At 38.0% G+C, this 24378-nt stretch overlaps 1 protein-coding gene across 2 annotated transcripts in view; it reads right to left on the bottom strand.

Annotated features, from left to right (window-relative positions):
* The window catches only part of LOC127671876 (coiled-coil domain-containing protein 7-like), a 68710-nt gene that overhangs the window by 17495 nt on the left and 26837 nt on the right, over nt 1-24378 (bottom strand). For both annotated transcript variants that reach the window (XM_052166945.1, XM_052166944.1), the window contains 6 exons: nt 22879-22940; nt 21579-21635; nt 16407-16482; nt 7622-7652; nt 7144-7233; nt 1822-1901 (listed from right to left, as the gene is read on the bottom strand). In XM_052166945.1, the coding sequence (XP_052022905.1) occupies nt 1822-1901; nt 7144-7233; nt 7622-7652; nt 16407-16482; nt 21579-21635; nt 22879-22940 (396 nt within the window). The remainder of the gene's footprint in view (nt 1-1821; nt 1902-7143; nt 7234-7621; nt 7653-16406; nt 16483-21578; nt 21636-22878; nt 22941-24378) is intronic.

A 24378-nucleotide genomic window follows, 5' to 3' on the forward strand; every position in this document is an offset into this window, starting at 1 on the left:
ACAGAGGGATAGAGAGAGAGGGAGAGAGAGGAAAGAGAGCTCATGACATAGTTAATGCTTGAAGGTCAGAAGACAACCTTTTTTAAAAAAATGTAACTATCTTTTATTTCTAAAGAGGCAATTCTTTGCTTTTACCTTGTGTTTGAGGCATTGTCTCTTGTTTCTTCCATTGCACTCTATACATGACCTGTTCCTCTTTCCCATTTCCCCATAAGATTGATGGGATTATAGACACTTCATCTGGTTTTTATGTGTTTTATCCAGGGATCAAACTCAGGTTGTCAGGCTTATGTAACAAGGACTTTTATCTGCTAAGACAACTCCCTGTTTTGATTTGCATTTCCCTGATGATTAAGGATGTTGAACATTTCTTTAAGTGCTTCTCAGCCATTCAAGATTCCCTTGTTTAGGATTCTGCTTAGTTCCATACCCCATTTTTTAATTGGGTTATTTGGTTTTTGGTGTCTAACTTCTTGTGTTCTTTGTATATTTTGGATATAAACCCTCTATTGGATGTATGGTTAGTGAAGAGCTTTTTCCAATCTGTAGTTTGCCGTTTTGTCTTATTGACAGTGTCCTTTGCCTTATGGAAGCTTTTCAGTTTTATGAGGTCCCATTTGTCAACTGTTGATCTTAGAGCCTGAGTGTTCTCTTCAGGAAATCCTTCCCTGTGCTAATGCATTGAAGGCTAATTTTCACTTTCTCTTCTTATAGATTCAACTTATCTGGTTTTATGTAGAGGTCCTTAATCCACTTGAGCTTTGTGCAAGGAGGTAAATATGAATCAATTTACATTCTTCTACATATAGACCGCCAGTTCCATTGTATGGTTTTGGCTTCTTTGTCAAAGATCAAGTGTCCATAGGTGTGAAGGTTTATTTCTGGGCCTTTAATTCTATTCCATTGATTATTAACCTCTCTGAGTACATATCAATACCATTCAGTTTTTATCATTATTGCTCTGTAGTACAGCTTGAGGTCAGGGATGGTGATTCTCCAGAAGTTCTTTTATTGTTGAGGATTGTTTTTGTTATCCTGGGTTTTTTGTTTTCCTATATGAAGTTAAGAATTGCGTTTTCCATGTCTGTGAAGAATTGTGTGATGGGGGAATGCATTGAATTCATAGATTGCATTTGGTAGGATGACTACGCTATTTACTACACTAATTTAGTAGCCATTTTTACTACGCTAATTCTACCAACCCATGAACTTTCCATCTTCTATGGTCTTTTTTGATTTCTTCAGAGACTTGAAGTTCTTGTCATATAGATCTTTCTCTTGTTTGGTTAGAGTTGCACCAAGATATTTCATATTATTTGTGACTATTGTGAAGGGTGTTGTTTCCCTATTTATCATTTGTATAAAGGAAGGCTTCTGATTTGTTTGGGTTAATTTTATATCCAGCCAGTTTGTGGAAGTTTATCAGATGTAGAAGTTCTTCCAAAAAGAAAAGTATTCAGGGAAGAAAAATGACAAGTACACTTTCAAAAATCTCAGTCACTTTACATTTTAATCATAGCATTGAAAAATTGACTTGAGAGAAGTTATTCGTTTGTTTATCACTTAAGCCATAGGGATTTAATGACTATTTTAAGTAGTATATAATAAGTAGTAATAGTAGAGCCCCTTACCTCTCACAGTTTACTCACCACCTCTAATCTTGTAACAGTTCCTTGTTTTTTCCTTTTTGCCTTTTCCCACCGACATCCTGGCTAGATTTAAAACTATATATTTGCTAATTTTATTAAAAAACCTGTGACTTAGGTACATTTTTTTTAAACAACTTTAGGAAGGAAAAGATCACATATCTTCATGTTTTACCTTTCTGAATCTTTATCTTTTTTCTTTTCTGATTTTCCAGATTTCTTAGTTCGTTCTTCTTTGCTTGCAGACTTTGGTCTCTACAATTTTGAACATGTCAAAATAAGGACAGCATAAGTTATAAAAGGTATACGGTAATATATGCTGCTCAGATTTCCCCTTTACCCTGAGTGTTACTCTACTGTTTCAGGTGAATTTATCTGAACTGAAACAAAGCAAAATTACCTAGGTTGTTTCTATTTTCAATTAAGGGAGGGGGTACTTGCAGATGCACATGTGTAGAGCTCAGAGATCTTCCTCTATTTCCATCTTACCTTTAGAAACAGAGTCTCTCATTTAACATGGACTTCACCATTTTGGCTAGACTGGCTGGCCAGCAAGTTCTTGGGATCTGGTTATCTCTATTCTCCAGTGCTAGAGTTATGGATATACCACTGCACCCAGTTTTATTTTTATGTGGTTCTGGTGATCTGTGTTCAGCTTGTTGTTCTTCTGCAGTGCACACTTTACTAATGATCTCTCTTTATACTCTGTATACCTAATTTCACACGCTGAAATAATTAGTTTCCTCTGATGGTTTTTCAGTTTAGCTATGGTGTGATTTATGGCTCCTGAAAGCCACCTGACTGTACCATACAGGTGGTAGAGCCAGGGGGACATGCAGAAATTCATTAGGATGACATCATACAAAAAGTACCATCAGTGATACATTTAAAAAATAAGGTGAATGATTCTGAATACACAAGTGAGAAAACTCATATGTAAAGGTTGAACCTGAAGGGAAAACATGTTCATCTGAAACTGCAAAGAAAGTTGAAACACTAGATGTGGCTTGTGTGAGACTTTGTATGTTGAGAATCATTGAGCTGGCTATAATGGTGTGAATAGTTATGGCCCACATATACTTATATGTTTGAATGCTTGGCCCATAGGAAGTGGCACTATTAGGAGGTGTGGCCTTGTTGGAGAAAATGTGTTACTGTGAGGGTGGGTTTTGAGGTCTCCTAAGGTTAAACTATGCCCAGTATGGCACACAATCTACTGTTGCCTGAAGATCAAGATGGAGAAGTCTCAGCTCCTTCTCCAGGACAATGTCTGCCTGTGTGCTATTATGCTTCCACAATAATGGACTAAACCTCTGAAACTGCAAGCCAGTCTCTATTAAAATATTTTCCTTTATAGAAGTTGCTGTGGTTATGGTGTCTCTTCATAGCAATAAAACCTTAGCTAAGACACTGGCAAAGCTACCTTCAACTTGTGTTTGTTCCAATGTAATGACACAAAAAGAGAAGTAAAGTTCAAATTGTGAAACATAGTTGGTGTTAATATTATAACTGTCCATGGACAGCCAGAAGATGTTTGCAGCCAGCTTCTGAATCCTGCGACCTTGACAAGTCCCTCTTGCATCCGTTGCCATGGCACTCATCACACAACTCCTGCACATGTATTCCTGTATTATTTGCATCACCTGTGTTATTTACCTAGCTTGCCTGTGTTACCTACATCAGGGCCCAGATAAAAGACACAGACCCCAACCCAAAACTCTCTCTTTCTCACTTCTTTCCCCCACCACCCCCTTCAGAGAGGCCTCTGTTAATAAAAGCCTCTCACATGAGATCTGTGCTGGCTTGGTGTGATCTGTCCAAGATTATGCCACCTCCATATAACAATTGGAACAAATTTGTATCTAAAACCATCATTATATCATAACTGAACACATGTTTTAAAAGCTTTCTGCTAAAGGTTCTAAGTGATAGAGACTGGATATAAGCTCATGATCCTTCTGCGTCAGCTTCTCAATGGTAAAATTGCACGCGCGCGCACACACACACACACACACACACACACACACACATATATATAAAATGCCTGCACAAAATATTCTTGAATGACTCTGCAGAACGAGATTGCTTTATATATCAATGTAAAGAAATAATTTTAACAATTATAAAAATTATAGATAATAAAGACAAAGGCAGTATATAATTACTTTATATTAAAAAATCTCAATATACAAAATACACAGAAGTAGAAAACTTATCACAAGTTAAACATAAGATGAAATAATTTCTTGAAAATAAAAAGCTAGAGCTAGGTCGAAATGGTGGTTTACATCTTTAATCCCAGCACTTAGGAAGCAGAGGCAGGCCGATCTCTATGAGTTCAAAGGCAGCCTGGTCTGCAGAGCAAGTCCCAAAACAGCTACGGTTACACAGAGAAACCTTGTTTAAAACAAACAAACAAACAAACAAACAGAAACAGTGATGCAGACCTATACACCCAGCACTTAGGATGAGAAGACAGGACAATCAGGGATTGAAAATCATTTTCAACTATACAGTAAGTTTATGGCCAGGCTGAATACAGGAGACACTGTGTCAAAACAAGAGTATCAACAATAAAAAATACAGAAATATAGAAACATAGTAATGAATTTTATGAGAACTATTATATCCCCCCAAATAACCTAGTGTGCTTTTGAAGATGTTTCCTATAAAACTCATACATAGTGTAGACCAGTAAATACTTAATAATGAGAAGTTATTAAAAGAAAATAATCTTTGCATTCTCCTCCAGTATCAAAGAAATACAAGTAACCAACAAAATTGGGTTCAAGAGTATTCCATGGGACATAATGTTCTATGCATGATATCCCAGCACTTGGGAGATTAACCCTATTAGTGGGTTGAAGTAAGTTCCTGTCTAGCCCTCAGTACAGTAGTAGGAAAATACCTCCCAAAATTCCAAGAGTGTGTTCTTTCTACTATACATATAATGATTTAACTGGCTTATAACAATTTGTTTTGATCTGATGCTTGCCTGCAGTTTGGATTTATAACTCGAGTAAAAATGGTAACATAAAGGGAAGCAGATTTTCTTATATCATTGGCACTGCACTTATTTCTAATCACACTGGTTAGTGTAGTTACCTAATTATAATTGTAGTTAGTATAATTAACTAGTTATAATGAACATAAAATGCATTTAAAAGATTTGGGGTTTGTGGATTTAGTGTAGTGGTAGTTTTTGCCTAACAACTGCAAGGCCTTGGGTTTAGTCTTCAGATTCAGGGGTTGGAGGGGAGACAAAAACGTTGACACTCTAATTCAGTAACAAATTTACAAAGTTAAATATTTGTCATGTAAATGTCTTTCATGAAATTGAGAAGATATCAGAAGATGAAAAGATCTGTGCTCATGAAATGGTAGGATTAACATAGTGACAATGGTCATCATACCAAAAGCCATCTACAGAATCAATGCAATCCCCATCAAAATTTCAACACAATTCTTTGTGACCTTGAAAGGATAATACTCAGCCGGGCGGTGGTGGCACATGCCTGTAATCCCAGAACTCTGGGAGGCAGAGGCAGGAGGATTTCTGAGTTCGAGGCCAGCCTGGTCTAGAGTGAGTTCCAGGACAGCCATGGCTATACAGAGAAACCCTGTCTCGGAAAAAAAAAAAAAAAAAAAAAAAAAAAAAAAAACAAATCAAAAAAAAAAAAAAACAAAAAAACAACAACAAAAAAAAACAAAAAAAGAAAAGAAAGGACAATATTCAATTTCATATGTAAAAACAAAAAAAATCAGGATAGCTAAAACAATTTTGAAAAACAAAAGAACTAGATTCAATGTACCATTCCAGATTTGAAGCTCTCCTACAGAGCTATGACAATAAAAACTGCATGGTGTTAGCATAAAAGCAGTCACATTAATCAATCCACTTGAAATCAATCCACTTACTCGTGGATACTTGTTTTCTTTTTAATAAAAAAGCCAGAAATATCCATTAGAAACAAAAAGAATTTCCAACAAATTGTGTTGGTCAAACTGGATGCTGTGTTTGTAAAAGAATGCAAATAGATTCTCATTTGTCAACCTGCACAAAGTTCAAGTCCAAGTAGATCCAAGATCTCAACATAAAACCAGACACACTGAACTTGATAGTAGAGAAGTAGGAAATATCCTTGAATGCATTGGCATTGAAGACAACTTCCTAAACTGAACATAGATAGTGCAGGCAGTAAAATCAACAATTAATAAATGGGACCTCATGAAACTGAAAAGCTTCTGTAAGGCAAAGAACAGTGTCAGGAGCCAGCAAAGGAAGGCTAAAATTAGCAGGTTACTTCCCAGAAGATGGCTCATCATCTTTTCATGGTCTGCTATGGGTAAGCTCTGAAAGGCAAGGTCCCAAGAAACTTCATCTCCTCTGAGTTACAGAGAAAGAAAATAGTGCTTATTTAAGCACAAGTAATAAAATTATAAGGCTAAGGATTATCAGTCTTTGGCTTTCGCCCAACACTGTGTTGGACAAGTACCATTTCCAAAAAGGTCAAGAGAGGACCCCGGCAGGACAAAAGAGCAGCCTACAGAACGGGAAAAGATTTTTACCAACTCCACATCCAAGACAAGGCTAATATCCAAAATGAACCAAAAACTCAAGAAACAAACTAAACAATCTGGTTAAAAATGGCATACAGATCTGAACAGAGAATTCTCAATTGAGGAATCTTAAATGGCTAAGAAACACTTAAAGAAATGTTCAATATCCTTATCTATCAGGGAAATCAGATCAGATCAATAACACAGTAACAGCTTATGCTGGTGAGGAGCAAGAGGAACACTGCTCCATTGCTGGGGGTGGGGTGGGTGAAGTGCAAACATGTATTTCCACCATGGAAATCAATGTGGTGGTTCCTTGTCCAGCCTTGATATGAGGGCTTATGCCTACCTAGTCTTATTGCATCTTTTCTTGCCATGTTTGGTTGACATCCCTGGAAGGGCCTGCTCTTTTCTGAAGGGAAACAGAAGAGTGGGTCTGGGGAAGAAGGGTGGTGGGGGAAGGGACTAGAAGCAGTAGAGGGAGGCTAGGCTGCAGTTGGGATGTATTTCTTGGGAGAATAATAAATAAAAAGAAACAAAAGTTAAAATAAAAAATAATGTATTTTACAATGATTAAGCTGTTTCTGTTTTCATCCTTATGGGTTTGATAGTTAATATGGAGATTTAGAACATTAATTTATGTTTTTTTAAATTAGGACTTTAGCCCAGCGGTGGTGGCACACGCCTTTAATCCCAGCACTTGGGAGGCAGAGGCAGGCGGATTTCTGAGTTGGAGGCCAGCCTGGTCTACAGAGTGAGCTCCAGGACAGTCAGGGCTACACAGAGAAACCCATTTCAAAAAAAAAAAGTCAGAGCTTCTATAAATTATGACCATAAAATGTGTCATAAAATAAGTAAATGTCACTTTGAGTCCCATTTGTGTGATACTAGGCATTATTTGATACTGCATGCCATTTTATCAGTTACATGTACCAACCTCTGTATCTCTCAGCCTTTGTATTTCACCTTCCAGCAGGTTTTTCTCCGATAGTAAATTTTGATAATCAGTTTCAATCTGTTGATATTTCTAAAGACAAATGTAATAATACCAATTAAAATCAAGCATCTCAATAAGCAACTTCATAACTAAGCATTGAAGCAATTCAATACTTAGATATTAATTTAAGACTAACTTCACTAAAGCATGAAAAAAATGAGCCACTGGGATTAGCTTTTAAATTGCCATTGGGATCGATATATCTAGATAAGAAATAGATTCCAGCTTAGTATTTCAAAAGTGTTTCTGAATGACCTTGATGTCGGTAAAGTGAAAAATAACATGCAATTCCTTCTAGTTCACAACATGGTTAAACTGAGTACTTATCTCTAATAGCAATAAGAGAAAACGGCCATTTCTAGAGTCTCTTCAAAATTCAAGGACAAGTGCAATATTTAATTAAGAATGTTATACTTACAGACTCAATTATTCTCTGATCATTTAAAGCTCTGAAAAACAGACCAAAAGTGACCATATTATATTAAATATACAGATATTTTAAGCTATGAAAACTTTTACATTTTTAAAAAAGATTTTTAACAAGTGCCCTCTTTCTAGTCTCATAACCTACTCCCATTCTATAGCCAAAATGTGGACTCCTGCCAGGATCCTCTTTATATAGATTCATCAACAATACCCTGTATTTAACTCACCTTTAACCCAGCACTCAGGAGAGATCTCTGAGTTCAAGGCCAGCCTGATCTACAGAACAAGTTCCAGGACAGCCAAGCTTAGGTGGTGAATGATACCATAGAAAACAGAATGTTGGTGAAGCTGTAATTGAATGAGGAGGCTATATTCTAGCCCCAGCAAGCAGCAGAGCTTGCAGCTTCAGCCATGTAGTTGTGTCTTTAGAATCAGGGATAGAAGAAAGCAGTTATGGAATTTCCCTCAGTAACTAAGGAAAGTCACTGAGGCCAGGCACATAGCAGGGATGTCCCTGCATGGAGGCCCAGAGAGGCCATTGTGTGAAGCTGTGAAGGTGAAGGCTGCATTGTGTTGGATATCCCAAGAGGTTAGATTTGCCAAGTACCATAGAATACCTGTCAAGGAAAGCTGCTTACATTGAAGGAAAATATCTCAAGAGAAAAAAAATTGTGTTGCATTCAACAAAACTGAAAGAAGTTGGAGATCTGAAGAGCATTTTGACATGGAGATGCAGAGTTTGGAGTTTCTCTAGCTGACTTTCAGTCTTGCTTTGGTTCAGTATTTATTCAATGTTGCTTCCTTGCCTACAGTTTGGAATGGTTATGTATATCCAGTATCCTCTGTATATTGTATGTAATTTGTTTTTTATTAAATTTTTATATCATAAGGGGTTATCGTTCGAAGTTGAGACATTTAAATACTGTTGTGGCCATGATAGACCATGGGGACTTATGGAGCTGGGCTAAATGAATTTTGCATTATGTAATGGCTTCAAGTGCATGGAGACCAGGGAGTGGAATGTGGTGGTTTGGATTTGTTTTTTTTAAAAATATTTTTATTTTCTATATTCTTTGTTTACATTCCAAATGATTTCCCCTTTCCCAGATCCCCCCTCCCCATATGTCCCATAAACCTTCTTCTCTCCATCCATTCTCCAATCACCTCCCTCCTTTTTCTCTGTCCTTATATTCTCCTCCAATGCTAGATCAATCCTTTCCAGGATCAGGACCCTCTCCATACTTCTTCATGGGAGTCATTTGTTATGAGATTTGTGCCTTCTGTATTCAGAGCTTCTGGGCTAATTAATATCCACTTATCAGAGATTGCATTCCATGTGTATTCTTTTGTGATTGGGTTACCTCACTTAGGATGATATTTTCCAGATCAAACCATTTGCCTAAAAATTTTGTGAATTCATTGTTTCTAATTGCTGAGTAGTATTCCATTGTGTAAATATACCACATCTTCTGTATCCATTCCTCCTTTGAGGGGCATCTGGGTTCTTTCCAGCTTCTGGCTATTATAAATAAGGCTGCTATGAACATAATGGAGCATGTGTCTTATATTGAATGCCGGGAAATCCTTTGGGTATATGCCCAGGAGAGGTATAGCAGGGTCCTCCGGAAGTGTCATGTCCAGTTTTCTGAGGAACCACCAGACTGATTTCCAAAGTGGTTGTACCATCTTAAGCCCCACCAGCAGTGGAGGAGTGTTCCTCTTTCTCTACATCCTTGCCAACACCTGCTGTCTCCTGAGTTTTTGACCTTAGCCATTCTGACTGGTGTAAGGTGAAATCTCAGGGTTGTTTTGATTTGCATTTCCCTAATGACTAATGATGTTGAACACTTCTTAAGGTGCCTCTTGGCCATCCGAATTTCTTCAGGTGAAAATTCTTTGTTTAGATCTGTACCCCATTTTAATAGGGTTATTTGTTTCCCTGGGGTCTAACTTCTTGAGTTCTTTGTATATATTGGATATTAGCCCTCTATCAGATGTAGGGTTGGTGAATATCCTTTCCCAATTTGATGGTTGCTGTTTTGTCCTTTTAACAGTGTCCTTTGCCTTACAGAAACTTTGTAATTTTATGAGGTCCCATTTGTCAATTCTTGATCTTAGAGCATAAGCTATTGGTGATCTGTTCAGGAACTTTTCCCCTGTGCCCATGTCCTCAAGGGTCTTCCCCAGTTTCTTTTCTATTAGTTTCAGTGTGTCTGGTTTTACATGGAGGTCCTTGATCCACTTGGAGTGAAGTTTAGTACATGGAGATAAGAATGGATCAATTCGCATTCTTCTGCATGCTGACCTCTAATTGAACCAGCACCATTTGTTGAAAAGGCTATCTTTTTTCCACTGTATTTTTTTGGCTCCTTTGTCGAAGATCAAGTGACTATAGGTGTGTGGATTCATTTCTGGATCTTCAATTCTATTCCATTGGTCCACTTGTCTGTCACGGTGCCAATACCATGCAGTTTTTAACACTATTGCTCTGTAGTATTGCTTGAAGTCAGGGATACTGATTCCCCCAGAATTTCTTTTGTTGTTGAGAATAATTTTAGCTATCCTGGGCTTTTTGTTATTCCAGATGAATTTGAGAATTGCTTTTTCTAACTCTGTGAAGAACTGAGTTGGGATTTTGATGGGGAGTGCGTTGAATCTGTAGATCGCTTTTGGCAAGATGGCCATTTTAACGATATTAATCCTGCCAATCCACGAGCATGGCAGATTTTTCCATTTTCTGGGGTCTTCTTTGATTTCCTTCTTCAGAGACCTGAAGTTCTTGTTGTATAGATCTTTCACTTGTTTGGTTAGAGTCACACCAAGATACTTTATATTGTTTGTGGCTATTGTGAAGGGTGTTATTTCCCTAAATTCTTTCTCAGCCTGCTTATCCTTTGAATATAGGAAGGCAACTGATTTGCTTGAGTTGATTTTATAACCAGGCACTTTGCTGAAGTTGTTTATCAGCTGTAGGAGTTCTCTGGTGGAGGTTTTCGGGTCACTTAAGTAGACTATCTTGTCATCTGCAAATAGTGATAATTTGACTCCTTCCTTTCCAATTTTTAGCCCCTTGACCGTCTTATGTTGTCTAATTGCTCTAACTAGAACTTCAAGTACTATATTGAAAAGATATGGAGAGAGAGAACAGCCTTGTCTAGTCTCTGATTTTAGTGGGATTGCTTCAAGTTTCTCTCGGTTTAGTTCGATGTTGGCTACCAGTTTTCTGTATATTGCTTTAACGATGTTTAGGTATGGGCCTTGAATTCCTGTTCTTTCCAAGACTTTTAGCATCAAAGGATGCTGAATTTTGTCAAATGCTTTTTCTGCATCTAATGAGATGATCATATGGTTTTTTTTCTTTGAGTTTGTTTATGTAGTGGATAGCATTGATGGATTTCCTTATATTGAACCATCTCTGCATCCCTGGAATGAAGCCTACTTGATCATGGTGGATGATCGTTTTGATGTGTTCTTGGATTTGGTTGGCAAGAATTTTATTCAGTATTTTTGCATCAATATTCATAAGGGAAATTGGCCGGAAGTTCTTTCTTTGTTGCGTCTTTGTGTGGTTTTGGTATCAGTGTAATTGTGGCTTCATAGAATGAGTTGGGTAGAGTTCCTTCCATTTCTATTTTGTGGAATAGTTTGAAGAGTATTGGTGTTAGGTCTTCTATCAAGGTCTGATAGAATTATGCACTGAAGCCATCTGGTCCCGTGTTTTTTTTGGTTGGGAGACTTTCTATGACCCTTTTTATTTCTTCAGGTGTTATGGGACTGTTTAGTTGATCTATTTGATCTTGATTTAGTTTTGGTGTCGGATATCTGTCTAGGAAACTGTCCATTTCCTCCAGATTCTCCAGTTGTGTTGAGTATAGACTTTTGTAGTAGGATGTAATGATTTTTTGAATTTCATTTCTAAGAGTGTTAATCTGGATACTGTCTCTGTGCCCTTTGGTTAGTCTGGCTAAGGGTTTATCTATCTTGATTTTCTCAAAGAACCAGCTCCTGGTTTTGTTGATTCTTTGTATGGTTCTCTTTGTTTGTACTTGATTGATTTTGGCCCTGAGTTTGATGATTTCCTGCCTCCTAGTCCTCCTGGGTGAAATAGTTTCTTTTTGTTCCAGGGCTTTCAGGTGTGTCATTAAGCTGTTAGAGTATGCTCTCTCCATTTTCTTTTTGGAGGCACTCAGGGCTATGAGTTTTCCTCTTAGCACTGCTTTCATTGTGTCCCTTAGATTTGGGTATGTTGTGTCTTCATTTTCATTAAGTTCTAAAAAGTCTTTAATTTCTTTATTTCTTCCTTGACCAAGGTATCATTGATAGAACATTGTTCAGTTTCCATGTGTATGTGGGTTTTCTGTTGTTTTTGTTGCTATTGAAGACCACTTTTACTCCATAGTGATCTTATAGGAGGCATGGGATTAGTTCAATCTTCTTATATTTGTTGAGGTCTGTCTTGTGACCAATTATATGGTCGATTTTGGAGAAGGTACCATGAGGTGCTGAGAAAAAGGTATATTCTTTTGCTTTAGGATAGAATGTTCTATATATATCTGTTAAATCTAATTGGTCCAAAGCTTCAATTAGTTTCACTGTGTCACTGTTCAGTTTCTGTTTTCCTGATTGGTCCATTGAGGAAAGTGCAATGTTGAAGTCACCCACAATTATTGTGTTATGTGCAATGTGTGCTTTGAGCTTTAGTAAAGTTTCTTTTATGAATGAGGGTGCCCTTGCATTTGGAGCATAGATGTTCAGGATTGAGAATTCTTCTTGTTGTATTTTTCCTTTGACCAGCAAGAAGTGTCCCTCAGAGTCTCTTTTGATGACTTTGGGTTGAATGTCAATTTTATCTGATATTAGAATGGCAACTCCAGATTGTTTCCTGAGACCATTTGCTTGTGAAATTGTCTTCCAGCCTTTTACTCTAAGGTAGTGTTTATCTTTGACACTGAGGTGTGTTTCCTGTATGCAGCAAAATGTAGGGTCCTGTTTATGTATCCAGTCGGTTAGTCTATGTCTTTTTATTGGGGCATTGAGCCCATTAATGTTAAGAGATATTAAGGAATAGTTATTGTTACTTCCTGTCATTTTTGATGTTATTTTTTAAATTTGATTGGTTATCTTCTTTTGGGTTTGATGAAAGAAGGTTACTATCTTGCTTTTTCCAGGGTGAAGTTTCCTTCCTTGTATTGGTGTTTTCCTCCTATTATCCTTTGTAGGGCTGGGTTTGTGGATAGGTATTGGGTAAACTTGGTTTTGTCATGGAATATCTTAGTTTCTCCATCTATGGTGATTGAGAGTTTTGCTGGGTATAGTAGTTTTGGCTGGCATTTGTGTTCTCTTAGAGTCTGCATGAGATCTTCCCAGGATCTTCTAGCTTTCATAGTCTCAGGTGAGGAGTCTGGTGTGATTCTGATAGGTCTTCCTTTATATGTTACTTGGCCTTCTTTTCTTACTGCCTTTAATATTCTTTCTTTGTTTAGTACATTTGGGGTTTTGATTATTATGTGACAGGAGGTACTTCTGTTCTGGTCCAGTCTGTTTGGAGTTCTGTAGGCTTCTTGTATATTCATGGGCATCTCTCTCTTTAGGTTAGGGAAGTTTTCTTCCATAATTTTATTGAAGATATTTGCTGGCCCTTTAAGTTGTAAATCTTCACTCTCATCTATGCCTATAATCGTTAGGTTTGGTCTTCTCATTGTGTCCTGGATTACCTGGATGTTTTGTGTTATAAGCTTTTTGTATTTTGCATTTTCTTTAACTGTTGAGTCCATGGTTTCTATGGTATCTTCAGCATCTGAGATTCTTTCTTCTATCTCTTGTATTCTGTTGTTGATATTTACATCTATGTCCCATGATTTCTTCCCAAGGTTTTCTATCTCCAAAGTTGTCTCCCTTTGAGTTTTCTTAGTTGTTTCTACTTCTGATTTTAGATCCTGGATGGTTTTGCTTAGCTCCTTCACTTTCTTGTTTGTGCTTTCCTGTAATTCTTTAAGAGATTTTTGTTTTTCCTCTTTCATGACTTCAGCCTGTCGACCAAAGTTCTCCTGCATTTCTTTAAGTGATTTTTGCGATTCCTCCTTATTGGCTTTTGTATTCTCCTGAATTTCTTTCAATGATTTTTGTGTTTCCCTTGTAAGGGCTTCTAACTTTTGATTCATTTTCTCCTGAATTTCTTTAAGTATGTCCTTCATGTGTTCCTCTACCAGCATCATGACCAGTGATTTTAAATCTAAATCTTGTGTTTCTGGTGTGATGAGGTATCCATGCTGTTAAAGGAGAATTGGGTTCAGATGCTGCCATATTGCCTTGATTTCTGTTAGTGACGTTCCTGTGTTTGCCTTTTGCCATCTAGTTCTCACTGGTGTTAGCTGGTCTTGTCAATGCTGGACTCACCAGTGCAAGCTGCCTCTTACCAGCTGGCCTCTGGTGCACAGCTGACCTCCTGCACTGCCTGGAGACAGGGTGCTGTGGCCCAGGCTGTTCAGATCCCGAAGCAGACACGTGAAGGCTCCTGCCTGGGGCCTGCTGGACTCACCAGAGCACACTGACTCCTCCCAGCCGGCCTCCTGGGTGCTCCTCTGGCCTCTTGCAGGACTTGGAGATGTGGTGTTGTAGCCCAGGCTGTTCTGGATCCTGAAGCGGAGATCTGAAGGCTCCTGCCAGAGGCCTCAGGACTGGAACCTAAGCTCTGTGGTGCCGACCCACCGGAACAAACTGTGTGTTCCCAGTCAGCCTCCAGGTGCACACCGGATTTTTTTTTTTTTTTTTTTGAGACAGGGTTTCTCTGTATAACCCTGGCTGTCCTGGAACTCACTCTGTAGACCAAGCTGGCCTTGAACTCAGAAATCTGCCTACCTCTGCCTCCCAGAGTGCTGGGATTGTAGGCATGTGCCACCACTGCTTGGCTGTGGTGGTTTGAATAGGTATTCCCACCCCCAGGGACTCATGGGATTGAATACTTAGTCTATAGGAGGTGTGGCCTTGTTGGAGGAAGTTACTGTGGAGGTGGGCTTTGAAGTCTTCTGTGCCTATGCTTCACCCAGTATGGCACACAGTCCCCTTCTGCTGCCTGCAGATCAAGATATAGAACTTGATCTCCAGCTCCAAGTCTTCCTAGATGCTGCCATGCTTCTTGCTTTGACAATAATGGAGTAAACCTCTGAAACATAAGCTAGCACCAATGAACTCTTGTCCTTTATAAAAGTTGGCATCGTCATGATATCTCTTCATAGAAAGAAAATTCAAATTAAGACAAATGCATAATACACATAATTTTTATTATTTAAACAATTTTTAAATTGAAATATATTTGACCATATTCTTTTCCTCTCCCAAGTCCTTTCTGACCCTTACCCCCACCCACTCAATGTTAAGTTCTTTCTGAAGTAAAAAACAAAAAACAAAAAAAATCAATACAACCAAATCTCCAAAGTAAGAAAACAAAATAAAATACCATCAAAAAATAAAAGCAAAAACAAATGTACAAGCAAAACTCATCAAGTTGTAAGCAATTAGAAGCACAAACAAACAAAAAGCTGTGGAATTCATTATACATGGGAAGACTACTCCTGAACGTGAGGTCTGCCCTAGCACGGTTGATATACCATGTCACTCTATTGGAGAAAGCCCCTCAAATATCCCTAGATTTTAGCCATCTCTACCCATATTCCCTCCAACAATTCCTTCTCCCCTATACTTCCTTACTTGATCCTCCTATTCTAGTTGCCTCCATCCATACTCTTATCTATCCTATTTCCCTTTTCTTTTTTGAGGGTTTGGGATAGGCTGGGAGAGAAAACAGAGATCAATGGGAGAGCATCTTAGGGATATGGGAGGTGTCTAGGAGTCTATGGGGGTGACCTTAGTTGAGCCCTGTACCAGCTGGGGATATGGAGCTTGAAGATTCCACTTCCTGTAGCCAGTTCAGACTTGTAGTTGAAGAAGGCACACACCAGCCCATCTACAAAACCTTGGACCCAAAATTTGTCCTGCCTACAAAAAGTGCAGGGATAAAGATGGAGCAGATATCTAGGGACTGGCTAACTAATGACGAGCCCAACTTGAGACCCACCCCATAGGAAAGAGCCAACTCCTAACATTATTAATGATGATGATAATGACTTGCAGGCAGGTACCTAGCATAACTGTCTTCTGAGAGCCTTCATCTAGCAGCTGACCAAAACAGATGTAGAGATCCACAGTTAAACAGTAGATGAAACTCAGGGAGTCTTGTGGAAGAGTTGGGGGAAGGATTGAGAGAGCCTGATAGATCAAGGACCCCACAAAAAAACCCCACAGACTAAACTAACTTGGGCCTGTGGAAGCTCACAGAGACTGAATCATCATGAACCAACAAGCCCTCTATACATTTGTAACAGATGTACATTTGTAGCTTGTTCTTCAGGTGGGTCCCCTAACAATTAGAATGGGGAACTATCTCTGATTTTGTTGCCTGCTTTGGATTCCATTCCCATAGCTGGACTGCCTTCTCTGGTCTCAGTGGGAAAGGATGCACTTAGTCCTGCTGGGACTTGTTGTATCAGAGTGGGTTGGTACCAATGGAAGGCCTTCCCTTCTTTGAGGAAAAGGGAATTGGGGAATGGAGAAAGGGAAAAGAAGGAAGGGGAGCATTGACCAGGCCATAAAATGAATAAATTAATTATTAAGAACAAAAGAGGCTAGTTTGTGATGAAGACCCTTTTTCTTATGTATGCTCCCAATATTTCTAGTCTATGTACTCAATTTTATAAGTAGAAAATATTTCCAAAGCTTACTTCTCTAACATAGCTGCCTGATTTTCAAATATTTTCATCATCATAGCCATCCGATTAGTCATTGAAGAAGGAGTTCCTATATAGAATATATAAAGGTGTTATAATGGCTGAAGTTCTATGACTATAAAATTCACTGATATGCATGAGAAAACTAAATAATCACAAGGAGGTGACATGTTTCTTTCAATCACGTTTACCTTATTTTACTTTTTCCTATATATCATCTCTGTCTTTCAATAGAAAGTCTCAATTTTCTATTTCAAATAGAAATTTCAATTTGAAAATTGAAATTTCAAATAGAGAATTTTTCAATAGAAAATATGTATGATACAAGGCATACCCAGGAGATGGGGTGAGTCGGGCGAACCACATTCTGAAGAGATAGGCAACTATGAGCACAGGATTTCAGATATAGTAGATATTTTTAAGTTATCAGGCAGGAATTTTAAACAATTAATTATCAGTATTTATTATCCAGGGAAAAACTGGCAACATATAAGAGCAGATGGATAATATAAGCAGAAACTCTAATAAAAAAGTAAAAAGAAATGCTAAAGTTCTACTGTAGCAAAGAAGTGCCTTGTGACTGATACAGGCAGTAAGTCAAAAGTAGATAAAACAAAATTAAAAAAAATGAAGGTCTGGAGAGATGGCTCAGAGGTTAAGAGCACTGACTGCTCTTCCACATGTTCTCAGTTCAAGTCTCAGCAATTACATGGTGGCTCAGAACCATCTGTAATGGGATTAGATTAGCTCTTCTGATACTCATAAAGTCAGAGTATCATATACATATATACATAAAATACATGAATAGGCAAATCTTAAAAAAAAGTTAAAAGGGGTTTGGGGGGGAAAGGCTTGATCCAGCATTGTAGGGGAGTACTGGGACAGGGGTTGATTGGGTGGAGGGAAGAGGGCTTATGGGATTTATGGGGATGGGGGAACTGGGAAGGGGAAGATCATTTGGAACATAAACAAAGAATATAGAAAATAAAACAACAACAACAACAAAAAAACCAACCAAACAAAAAATGTTAAAACGGGGGTGGGCTGGGCTGGAGAGGTTAAGAGCACTAAATTGCCAAGAGCCAGCCCCAGCAGAGGTGTCTCTTCTTGTAGGTTCTTCTTGAGGCAGCAGAAGAGGGAAGGGCATAGGGCATGTGTGTGTGTGTATGTGAGTTTGTGTGTATGTAAGACTTTGTCTTAGGGTTGTTGTAAATAAGTTTATTTATCTAAATCTAAGTTACTATGCTAATGTAGCTGACCTGTCTTCTATGCTCCTCTGAAGCCAGAGACTGCAGTCTCAGGCACTTAGCACCTCTTCCTAAAACAGCAGGAGACTAAGTAAAGGGTTAGTTGTTAGAGCCTTTTTCCTATTGTCCAGATGCCTCTTGCTTGTCAGTCTAAGGGGAAGTTAGGAGCAATAAACTTCTATTGAGCCAGGAGAAGAGAATAACACTTGGAGAAGGAAAAACTTTTACATAAGTGAATATGGATAATATCACATAAATTCATATGCAGCTTCAAACATACATATTTCCGTGCAAATTCAGTTGGGCCTAGCTTGCATGCATTCTCACAATTTCATACTTACACACACATGCATACATTCTCACAATTACACACTTTCACATACATCCATACTTACATATGCATATTAAGCAAAAGACCAAGCACCGGTGCAGAAAGAAATCACTCATTCTGGATGAAAAATGGACTCCAATATTTATTGCATCGAGAAAGCAAAAGCTTCCACCCTTTTAATGCTAAATGAGTTAAATCCATGTTTGTAAGAAAAAAACTTTGTTTCTTTTAATAAGACTAAGCCTATCTTGTCCTTACCATGGGACCTGTTCTGTCCCATGGTAAGAAGCCTGTATGCTCCTTTTGCTCTCTGCAACATCTTCTTTTTTCCTGTTTCTCTCTGCATTCTGCACATATCTCTCTTAGTTTTTTTTTTTTTATGTTACCTACAGTTTCTAAGTTATTCCACTCTGCATTCTCCTTCTAATCCTGTTCTCTTCTGACTAAAGACTTCTCTTCAGTTCTTCTCTCAGCTCTGTTCCTCTCACTTAAATTCTTCTGGTCTGACTCTTCTCTTTGTCCTCAGCTCTTAAACATCTTTCAGAATACATGATCACATGTTACAAGTTCACACAAAATACCAAGTCATAAACTGAAATAGAAGTTTACAACAGAGAATGTTTACATGCATATCCATTAGGAGTAATTATCTAGCTAAACTTCTGTCACTTGTCTTCTCTACAGGTTCATATAAAGTTTAAAACCATAACTAAGTTACAAGTGAAGTTTTGTATAGATAAACCCAGTAAATATTTTATCTTCTGTCCTAGCACCAATAATAAATCGTTAGTTCCCTTTTTATGACCTTTATGACTTTTCCTGTTTAATAATAACAGGAAAAGCATATTAATAGCAGAAATCTTTCCTAAAATTAGTCTCTCACATCCTTGCTTAATGAGGGCTCACCTGTCACAGATTATATAATAATTTGAAATTATCTTGTCCCATTATGGCTCCCAACACTGACTGCTCTTCCAGAGGTCCTGAGTTCAATTCCCAGCAACTACATTGTGGCTTACAACCTGCAATGGAATCTGATGCCTGTCTGAAGAAAGCAGTGTGTGTGTGTGTGTGTGTGTGTGTGTGTGTATACACACACATATATGATTTATGTATATATATATATACATAAATCTTTAAAAAATGAAAAAAAACCTAACAAAAAAGAAAATGATTCCATTTAAACCATAAATAAATAAGTAAAAAAAGTCAGTGTTGGCAAAAACCTTTAATCCCAGCAATTGCAGAGCCAGGCAAACACTCTAAGAGTTTGAGTCCAGCCTGTCTACAGAGCTAGTTACTGGATAGCCAAGACTGCAGAAAATAAACCCTGTCTTGGAAAAAAAATAGAAAAGCAAAGCAAAGCAAAGCAAAGCAAAGCAAAGCAAAGCAAAGCAAAGCAAAGCAAAGCAAAGCAAAGCAAAGCAAAGCAAAGCAAAGCAAAGCAAAGAAAAGCAAAGCAAGAATACAGAATAATTACTGTTACTCCTTTAGGAGCACTTGCATTGTGCTAATCATGCCATGTATTCTAATCTATGCGGGGTCTTTTTTTAAAACTTTTTTTTATTTATTGAGTCTTTGTGAATTTTACACCATGCACCCCAATCCTTTTTATCCCCTCATACTTTTGTATCTGCCCTCTACCCTTTGCAACCTCTCCCACAAAAGAAAATAATAAGATAGAATGAAAACAAAACCACCAAAAACTATCTTGTTGTGGGAGTTGAAGTGTGTTACAGTGTATTACACAGTATAGCCATTTATCCACTTATCTTTAATTGCAAATGTTCATTGCAGTAAGTCATTGGTCTGTTTAACGGCCTATGGCTTCTGCTACTCTATCAATACTGTATCCTCACTGGAATTCTTCTTGGATATTCTGTTGTTGCCCTGTATCATGGAGATCCTGTTGGTTTTGATCTTCTGGACCAGGAATGGCTATTTTAATAATGATAATAACCAGGTAATGTTATATTGGTATCTAATAAATGTGTCTATTTTACGTGGCTACTGTAAGAAAAAATGTGATTTAATACTTGAGACTCTTTGGAAAACAACCTGCCTATTTTAAAAATAATTCTTAAGAGCATTTTGAAGACTATTAAAGCAACTTGCTTAAAAAAAAGTCAGTGAGCATGAAATTGTCATCAGAAACTCCCCAAACTGAGAACCAAATGAGGTAAAAACTCAATTGAGCATTCAAGATCTGTGAAACAGTTAAAAAAAACAGGTGTAATATATGCCTAATGAGATAATAAAAACAGATGTAATAAATGCCTAATGGTGTAAAAAGTGACAAACAGCAAGTGGAAGAGCAATGTGAAGTGATAGTAACTACAGATTTTCTAAACTTTCTAAATACTAAGGCATGTATCATTTAAAACGTTTGCTATCATTATATGGGAATGCATGATATGTACGTGGGGTGATTATTATAGAGCCTGCATGTGGTGAGTTAAACATAGCTTTATGGAGTCCTTCCACTAACATATGAGTTCCAAGGACTAACTCAGACCACCAGGCTTGTGTACTTTTACTTGGTGAGTTACCTGGCTGTCCCAAAGCTGAAAAACATAAAAAAAAATATGCACCTAAACATGTCATACTATTAAAATTCCATAAAATCAAAGATGAAGAGAAAAATGTAAGGAAGTCAAAAGGACTTATATAAAGAAAAAAGATGAAAATCAGACCAGATTTCTCTCCTCCCATGTAAGCAGCCAGGAAAGCTATCCCTGCATCTAAGAAGTCCCCAGGACCTCAGAGCTGCACTGTGTGCTCACAACACTGCAACCCAAGCTTCAGTGCCACTTTGGGTGTCCAGGACTCAAACATAAAAGCTGCTACCAGGTCATACAAGTTTACAGTCCAAGGATCTGTTGCAACTTCTACTGCACATGTGTTTACATACAAGAGCCCAGCTTTGGGGCCAGTCTGATGGAATCTGCAGTGCAGACACCAGAGCTTCAGAAGCTTCAGGAACATCCCCACTGAGTTTGCTGAGAAAGCAGTAGCTCAGAATACAGCAGCATCTGCATCTCACAGACTCAGCTAGCCCTTAAGTACCTGTGGTACAGAACTCAAGTCTATGTACATCTCATAGATAACATGCTTCATTGCTGGTGCTACTGTCATTACGATCACATTGCAAGCTATATTTGTCACAAATATCTATCTCCCTGCTACAGCTTCCCTTGGGTGAGAAATACACACACACACACACACACACACACACACACACACACACACACACACACACGAGAATCCAAACAGCCTTTGCTATCAAAGACCACATTAGGTTCCCAGGAGCTTCAAAGACAGGGGGCTGTTTTATGAAGCCAACCTGGGATAGTCAACCTGGGATAGCTGACACTCTCTCTTAAAAACAAACAAAAAACAGACAAAATCTTGAAAAAAAAAAACCAATCAAGAATACAGAGGTTTCTTAACTATCTTGGTATGAATGAGAATGTTCCCACAGACTCAGTATCATGAACACTTGGTCCTCAGTTGGTGGAAGTAATTTGGAAGGATATGGAACCTTTAGGAGGTGTTAATGGGATGATATTTAAATGAATGGATGCTTACCTGACTCAGTTTCAAAAACATATTGAGATCCTAAAGCTGAATGGGATTTTATGAACTCTGAAATAGATACAAGTATTTACCATTATATATTTTATATACAATTCTATACACTAATTGGGTTCATAGTCTACATTATCAATTTTGATGATTCACCCAAAGGAAAGACAAAACAACAGCTTCCAATATCAAACCCTTGCAACCAGGCACTTGGGCTGTTGTGTCTGAATGAACATGGATAATAATCACTTACAGATACATCATTTTCTCTCTAAAACATGCTTTTCCTCTTTCTTGTGTGACACCAGGGATCAGGACCAGGTCTTGGTGGATAGGCAGGTGTGACACAACTGTGCCACATCCTTCCACTACTTGTTTTTTTTCCTCTTCTCTTCATTTCTATTGGTTGAAAGTAGCATCTTTTCTTTGCCTTCAATCACCAAATTTTGTCAATTATGTCGGGTAAAGAGGGTTCTAAACTGTTCGTTTTATTAGCAATCTGATTTGTATCAATTGCACATATAAGCTGCATTATCATTTATTTCACTACAAAAATCTTTAACAATACCCTGCTTAATACTAAAAATATCCAAACAGCAGGACCTCTGTCAAATTAATGCTGATCTCCAGTTTTACTTCTCATGTTAATATATTATTGCCATCTCAAATGACCAACATTTTCCTTCTTCATGCAATAAGCACTGTTTATCTCTAATGTATTTCTAATTTTTTGAGATAAACCAATTTGTAATGTCATGTATTATGACACATTTAAATGATTCATCATGTGTTCTATTTTTGAACTCTCTAAACTTTATGGAAACATAACAGCATTCATCCTTTAAGAATATTTTTTATTTTATGTGTTTGAGTGATTTGCCTGCATGTGAACTATATGTGTACAATGCCTGTATTGGGGTTTGTCTGCATTGTGTATCCAAATGCTAAAAACTGGCCTCCAAGATCTGGTTGCCCATAAGAAGAGCCTCACATACACCAACTGATATTTTGTAACCTTGCTTCTCAAGTTAATTTGTGTATAAAAGGCTAAGGCCTGTGATTGGGTAGTAGATAGATAGAGGTGAGTGGGTTTTCAGTAACCTGATTCAGGGTGGCAGATAGAGAGAAGAGAGGAAGAAAGCGAACAAAAAAGGGTGAAGCTACCATGAGAAGAGATGGACCATGAGCATGTGGCCAGGAGAAACAACAAGTAACAAGGGACATATTGAAGGAATGTAAGTTAAAATTTAAAAAAAGAATATGTTAATGAAACTATAAAGTTTAAGGATTCATAGAATATTACCTTCAATTTGCTGTTCTATAAGTGCATAATGTTTCAGTGATTCAGATAGTAGGTCTTTATCCCTGTTAAGAGTGCCAATAAAGAAAGCATATCTTCATATACATTCAGAGTTAAGTTACATGCTCAAGGAACTAAAATTTACAGACTAGACATATGAAGTTTATGAAATAAAAGTTAGCATATCATTTATTCTTCACTCAGTCTAACACCAATGCCATCCTATAATAAAAAGGACAAATTCTATAAATTGTGCATCCCAAGAATATAACTAAGTACACAAAAAACATTTAGAACTAAAATAGCAAAAACAAATCAGTCAAAACTGCTGGTATATTATCACTTGGTGTGGTGCTCAGAGCACAAGCCTGAGAGTGAGACAACCTGCTCCAAACCTATAACTATGTGGCCTGGATCCACCTTCTGTGCCTCCCTCAGCTCCAGGCTCCTCATCTGTTAAAACTTACACATAGTAATGCCTTTCTTATAAAGTAGTTACAGGTCTCCCAGGAGTTACTAGAAAATTACCTTGTGTTCCATGCCCTGGATCTAAGACTGTTCCACAAGTCTCTGTACCCAAATCCTGCCTGGAGAGAGCTGGTCTTCCAGGAGTGCTGTCAATCTTAAGTTCCCAGGTGAGACCACCACTTTTGTTCCAATAACTGTCCAAAGAGTGACCCATCAGGAGCCCACAGGATACAGGAACCTTGAAATAGCCAGGGACAGGATCTCTTTGGTTTCCATCAGCTCCCCAGAGCTAACCCTGGGACATAGCTCTCCCCACCTGGAGAGAAATGGTCTCCCAGGAGTGCTGACACACCTAAGATCACAGGCTCACACACCCACAGGAGGGACAAGCTCCAGTCAGAGATAGCAAGTCCAACTAACACCAGAGATTACCAGATGGCAAAGGGCAAGTGCAAGAACCTAAGCAACAGAAACCAAGAGTACTTTGCATCATAAGAATCCAGTTCTCCCACAACAGCAAGTCCTGTCTGTATACACCAGCACACCAGAAAAGTCAGATTCAGATTTAAAATCACATATCATGATGGTGATAGAAGACTTTAAGAAGGACATAAATATCTCCTTTAAAGAATTACAGGAGAACACAGGTAAACAGTTAGAAGCCCTTAAAGAGGAAACACAAAAATCCTTTAAAGAATTACAGAAAAACACAAGCAAACAGGTAAAAGAACTGAACAAAAACCATCCAGGATGTAAAAATGGAACTAGAAACAATAAATAAATCACTAAGGGAAACAACCCTGGAGATAGAAAGCCTAGGAAAGAGATCAGGAGGGAGGATAGGATAGAGGGTTTCAGGAGGGGAGGTCTGGAAAGGGGGAAACATTTGAAATATAAATAAGAAAAAGCCAATTAAAAAAAAAGAAAATAAAGACAAAGGAAAAGAAAAGAAAACCTAGGAAGAGATCAGGAGTCAAAAAGCCTCACCAACAGAATACAAGAGATAGAGGAGAGAATCTCAGGTGCAGAAGATAC

The sequence above is a fragment of the Apodemus sylvaticus genome, chromosome 21 (genome assembly GCF_947179515.1).
Source record: "Apodemus sylvaticus chromosome 21, mApoSyl1.1, whole genome shotgun sequence".
Taxonomy (NCBI): domain Eukaryota; kingdom Metazoa; phylum Chordata; class Mammalia; order Rodentia; family Muridae; genus Apodemus; species Apodemus sylvaticus.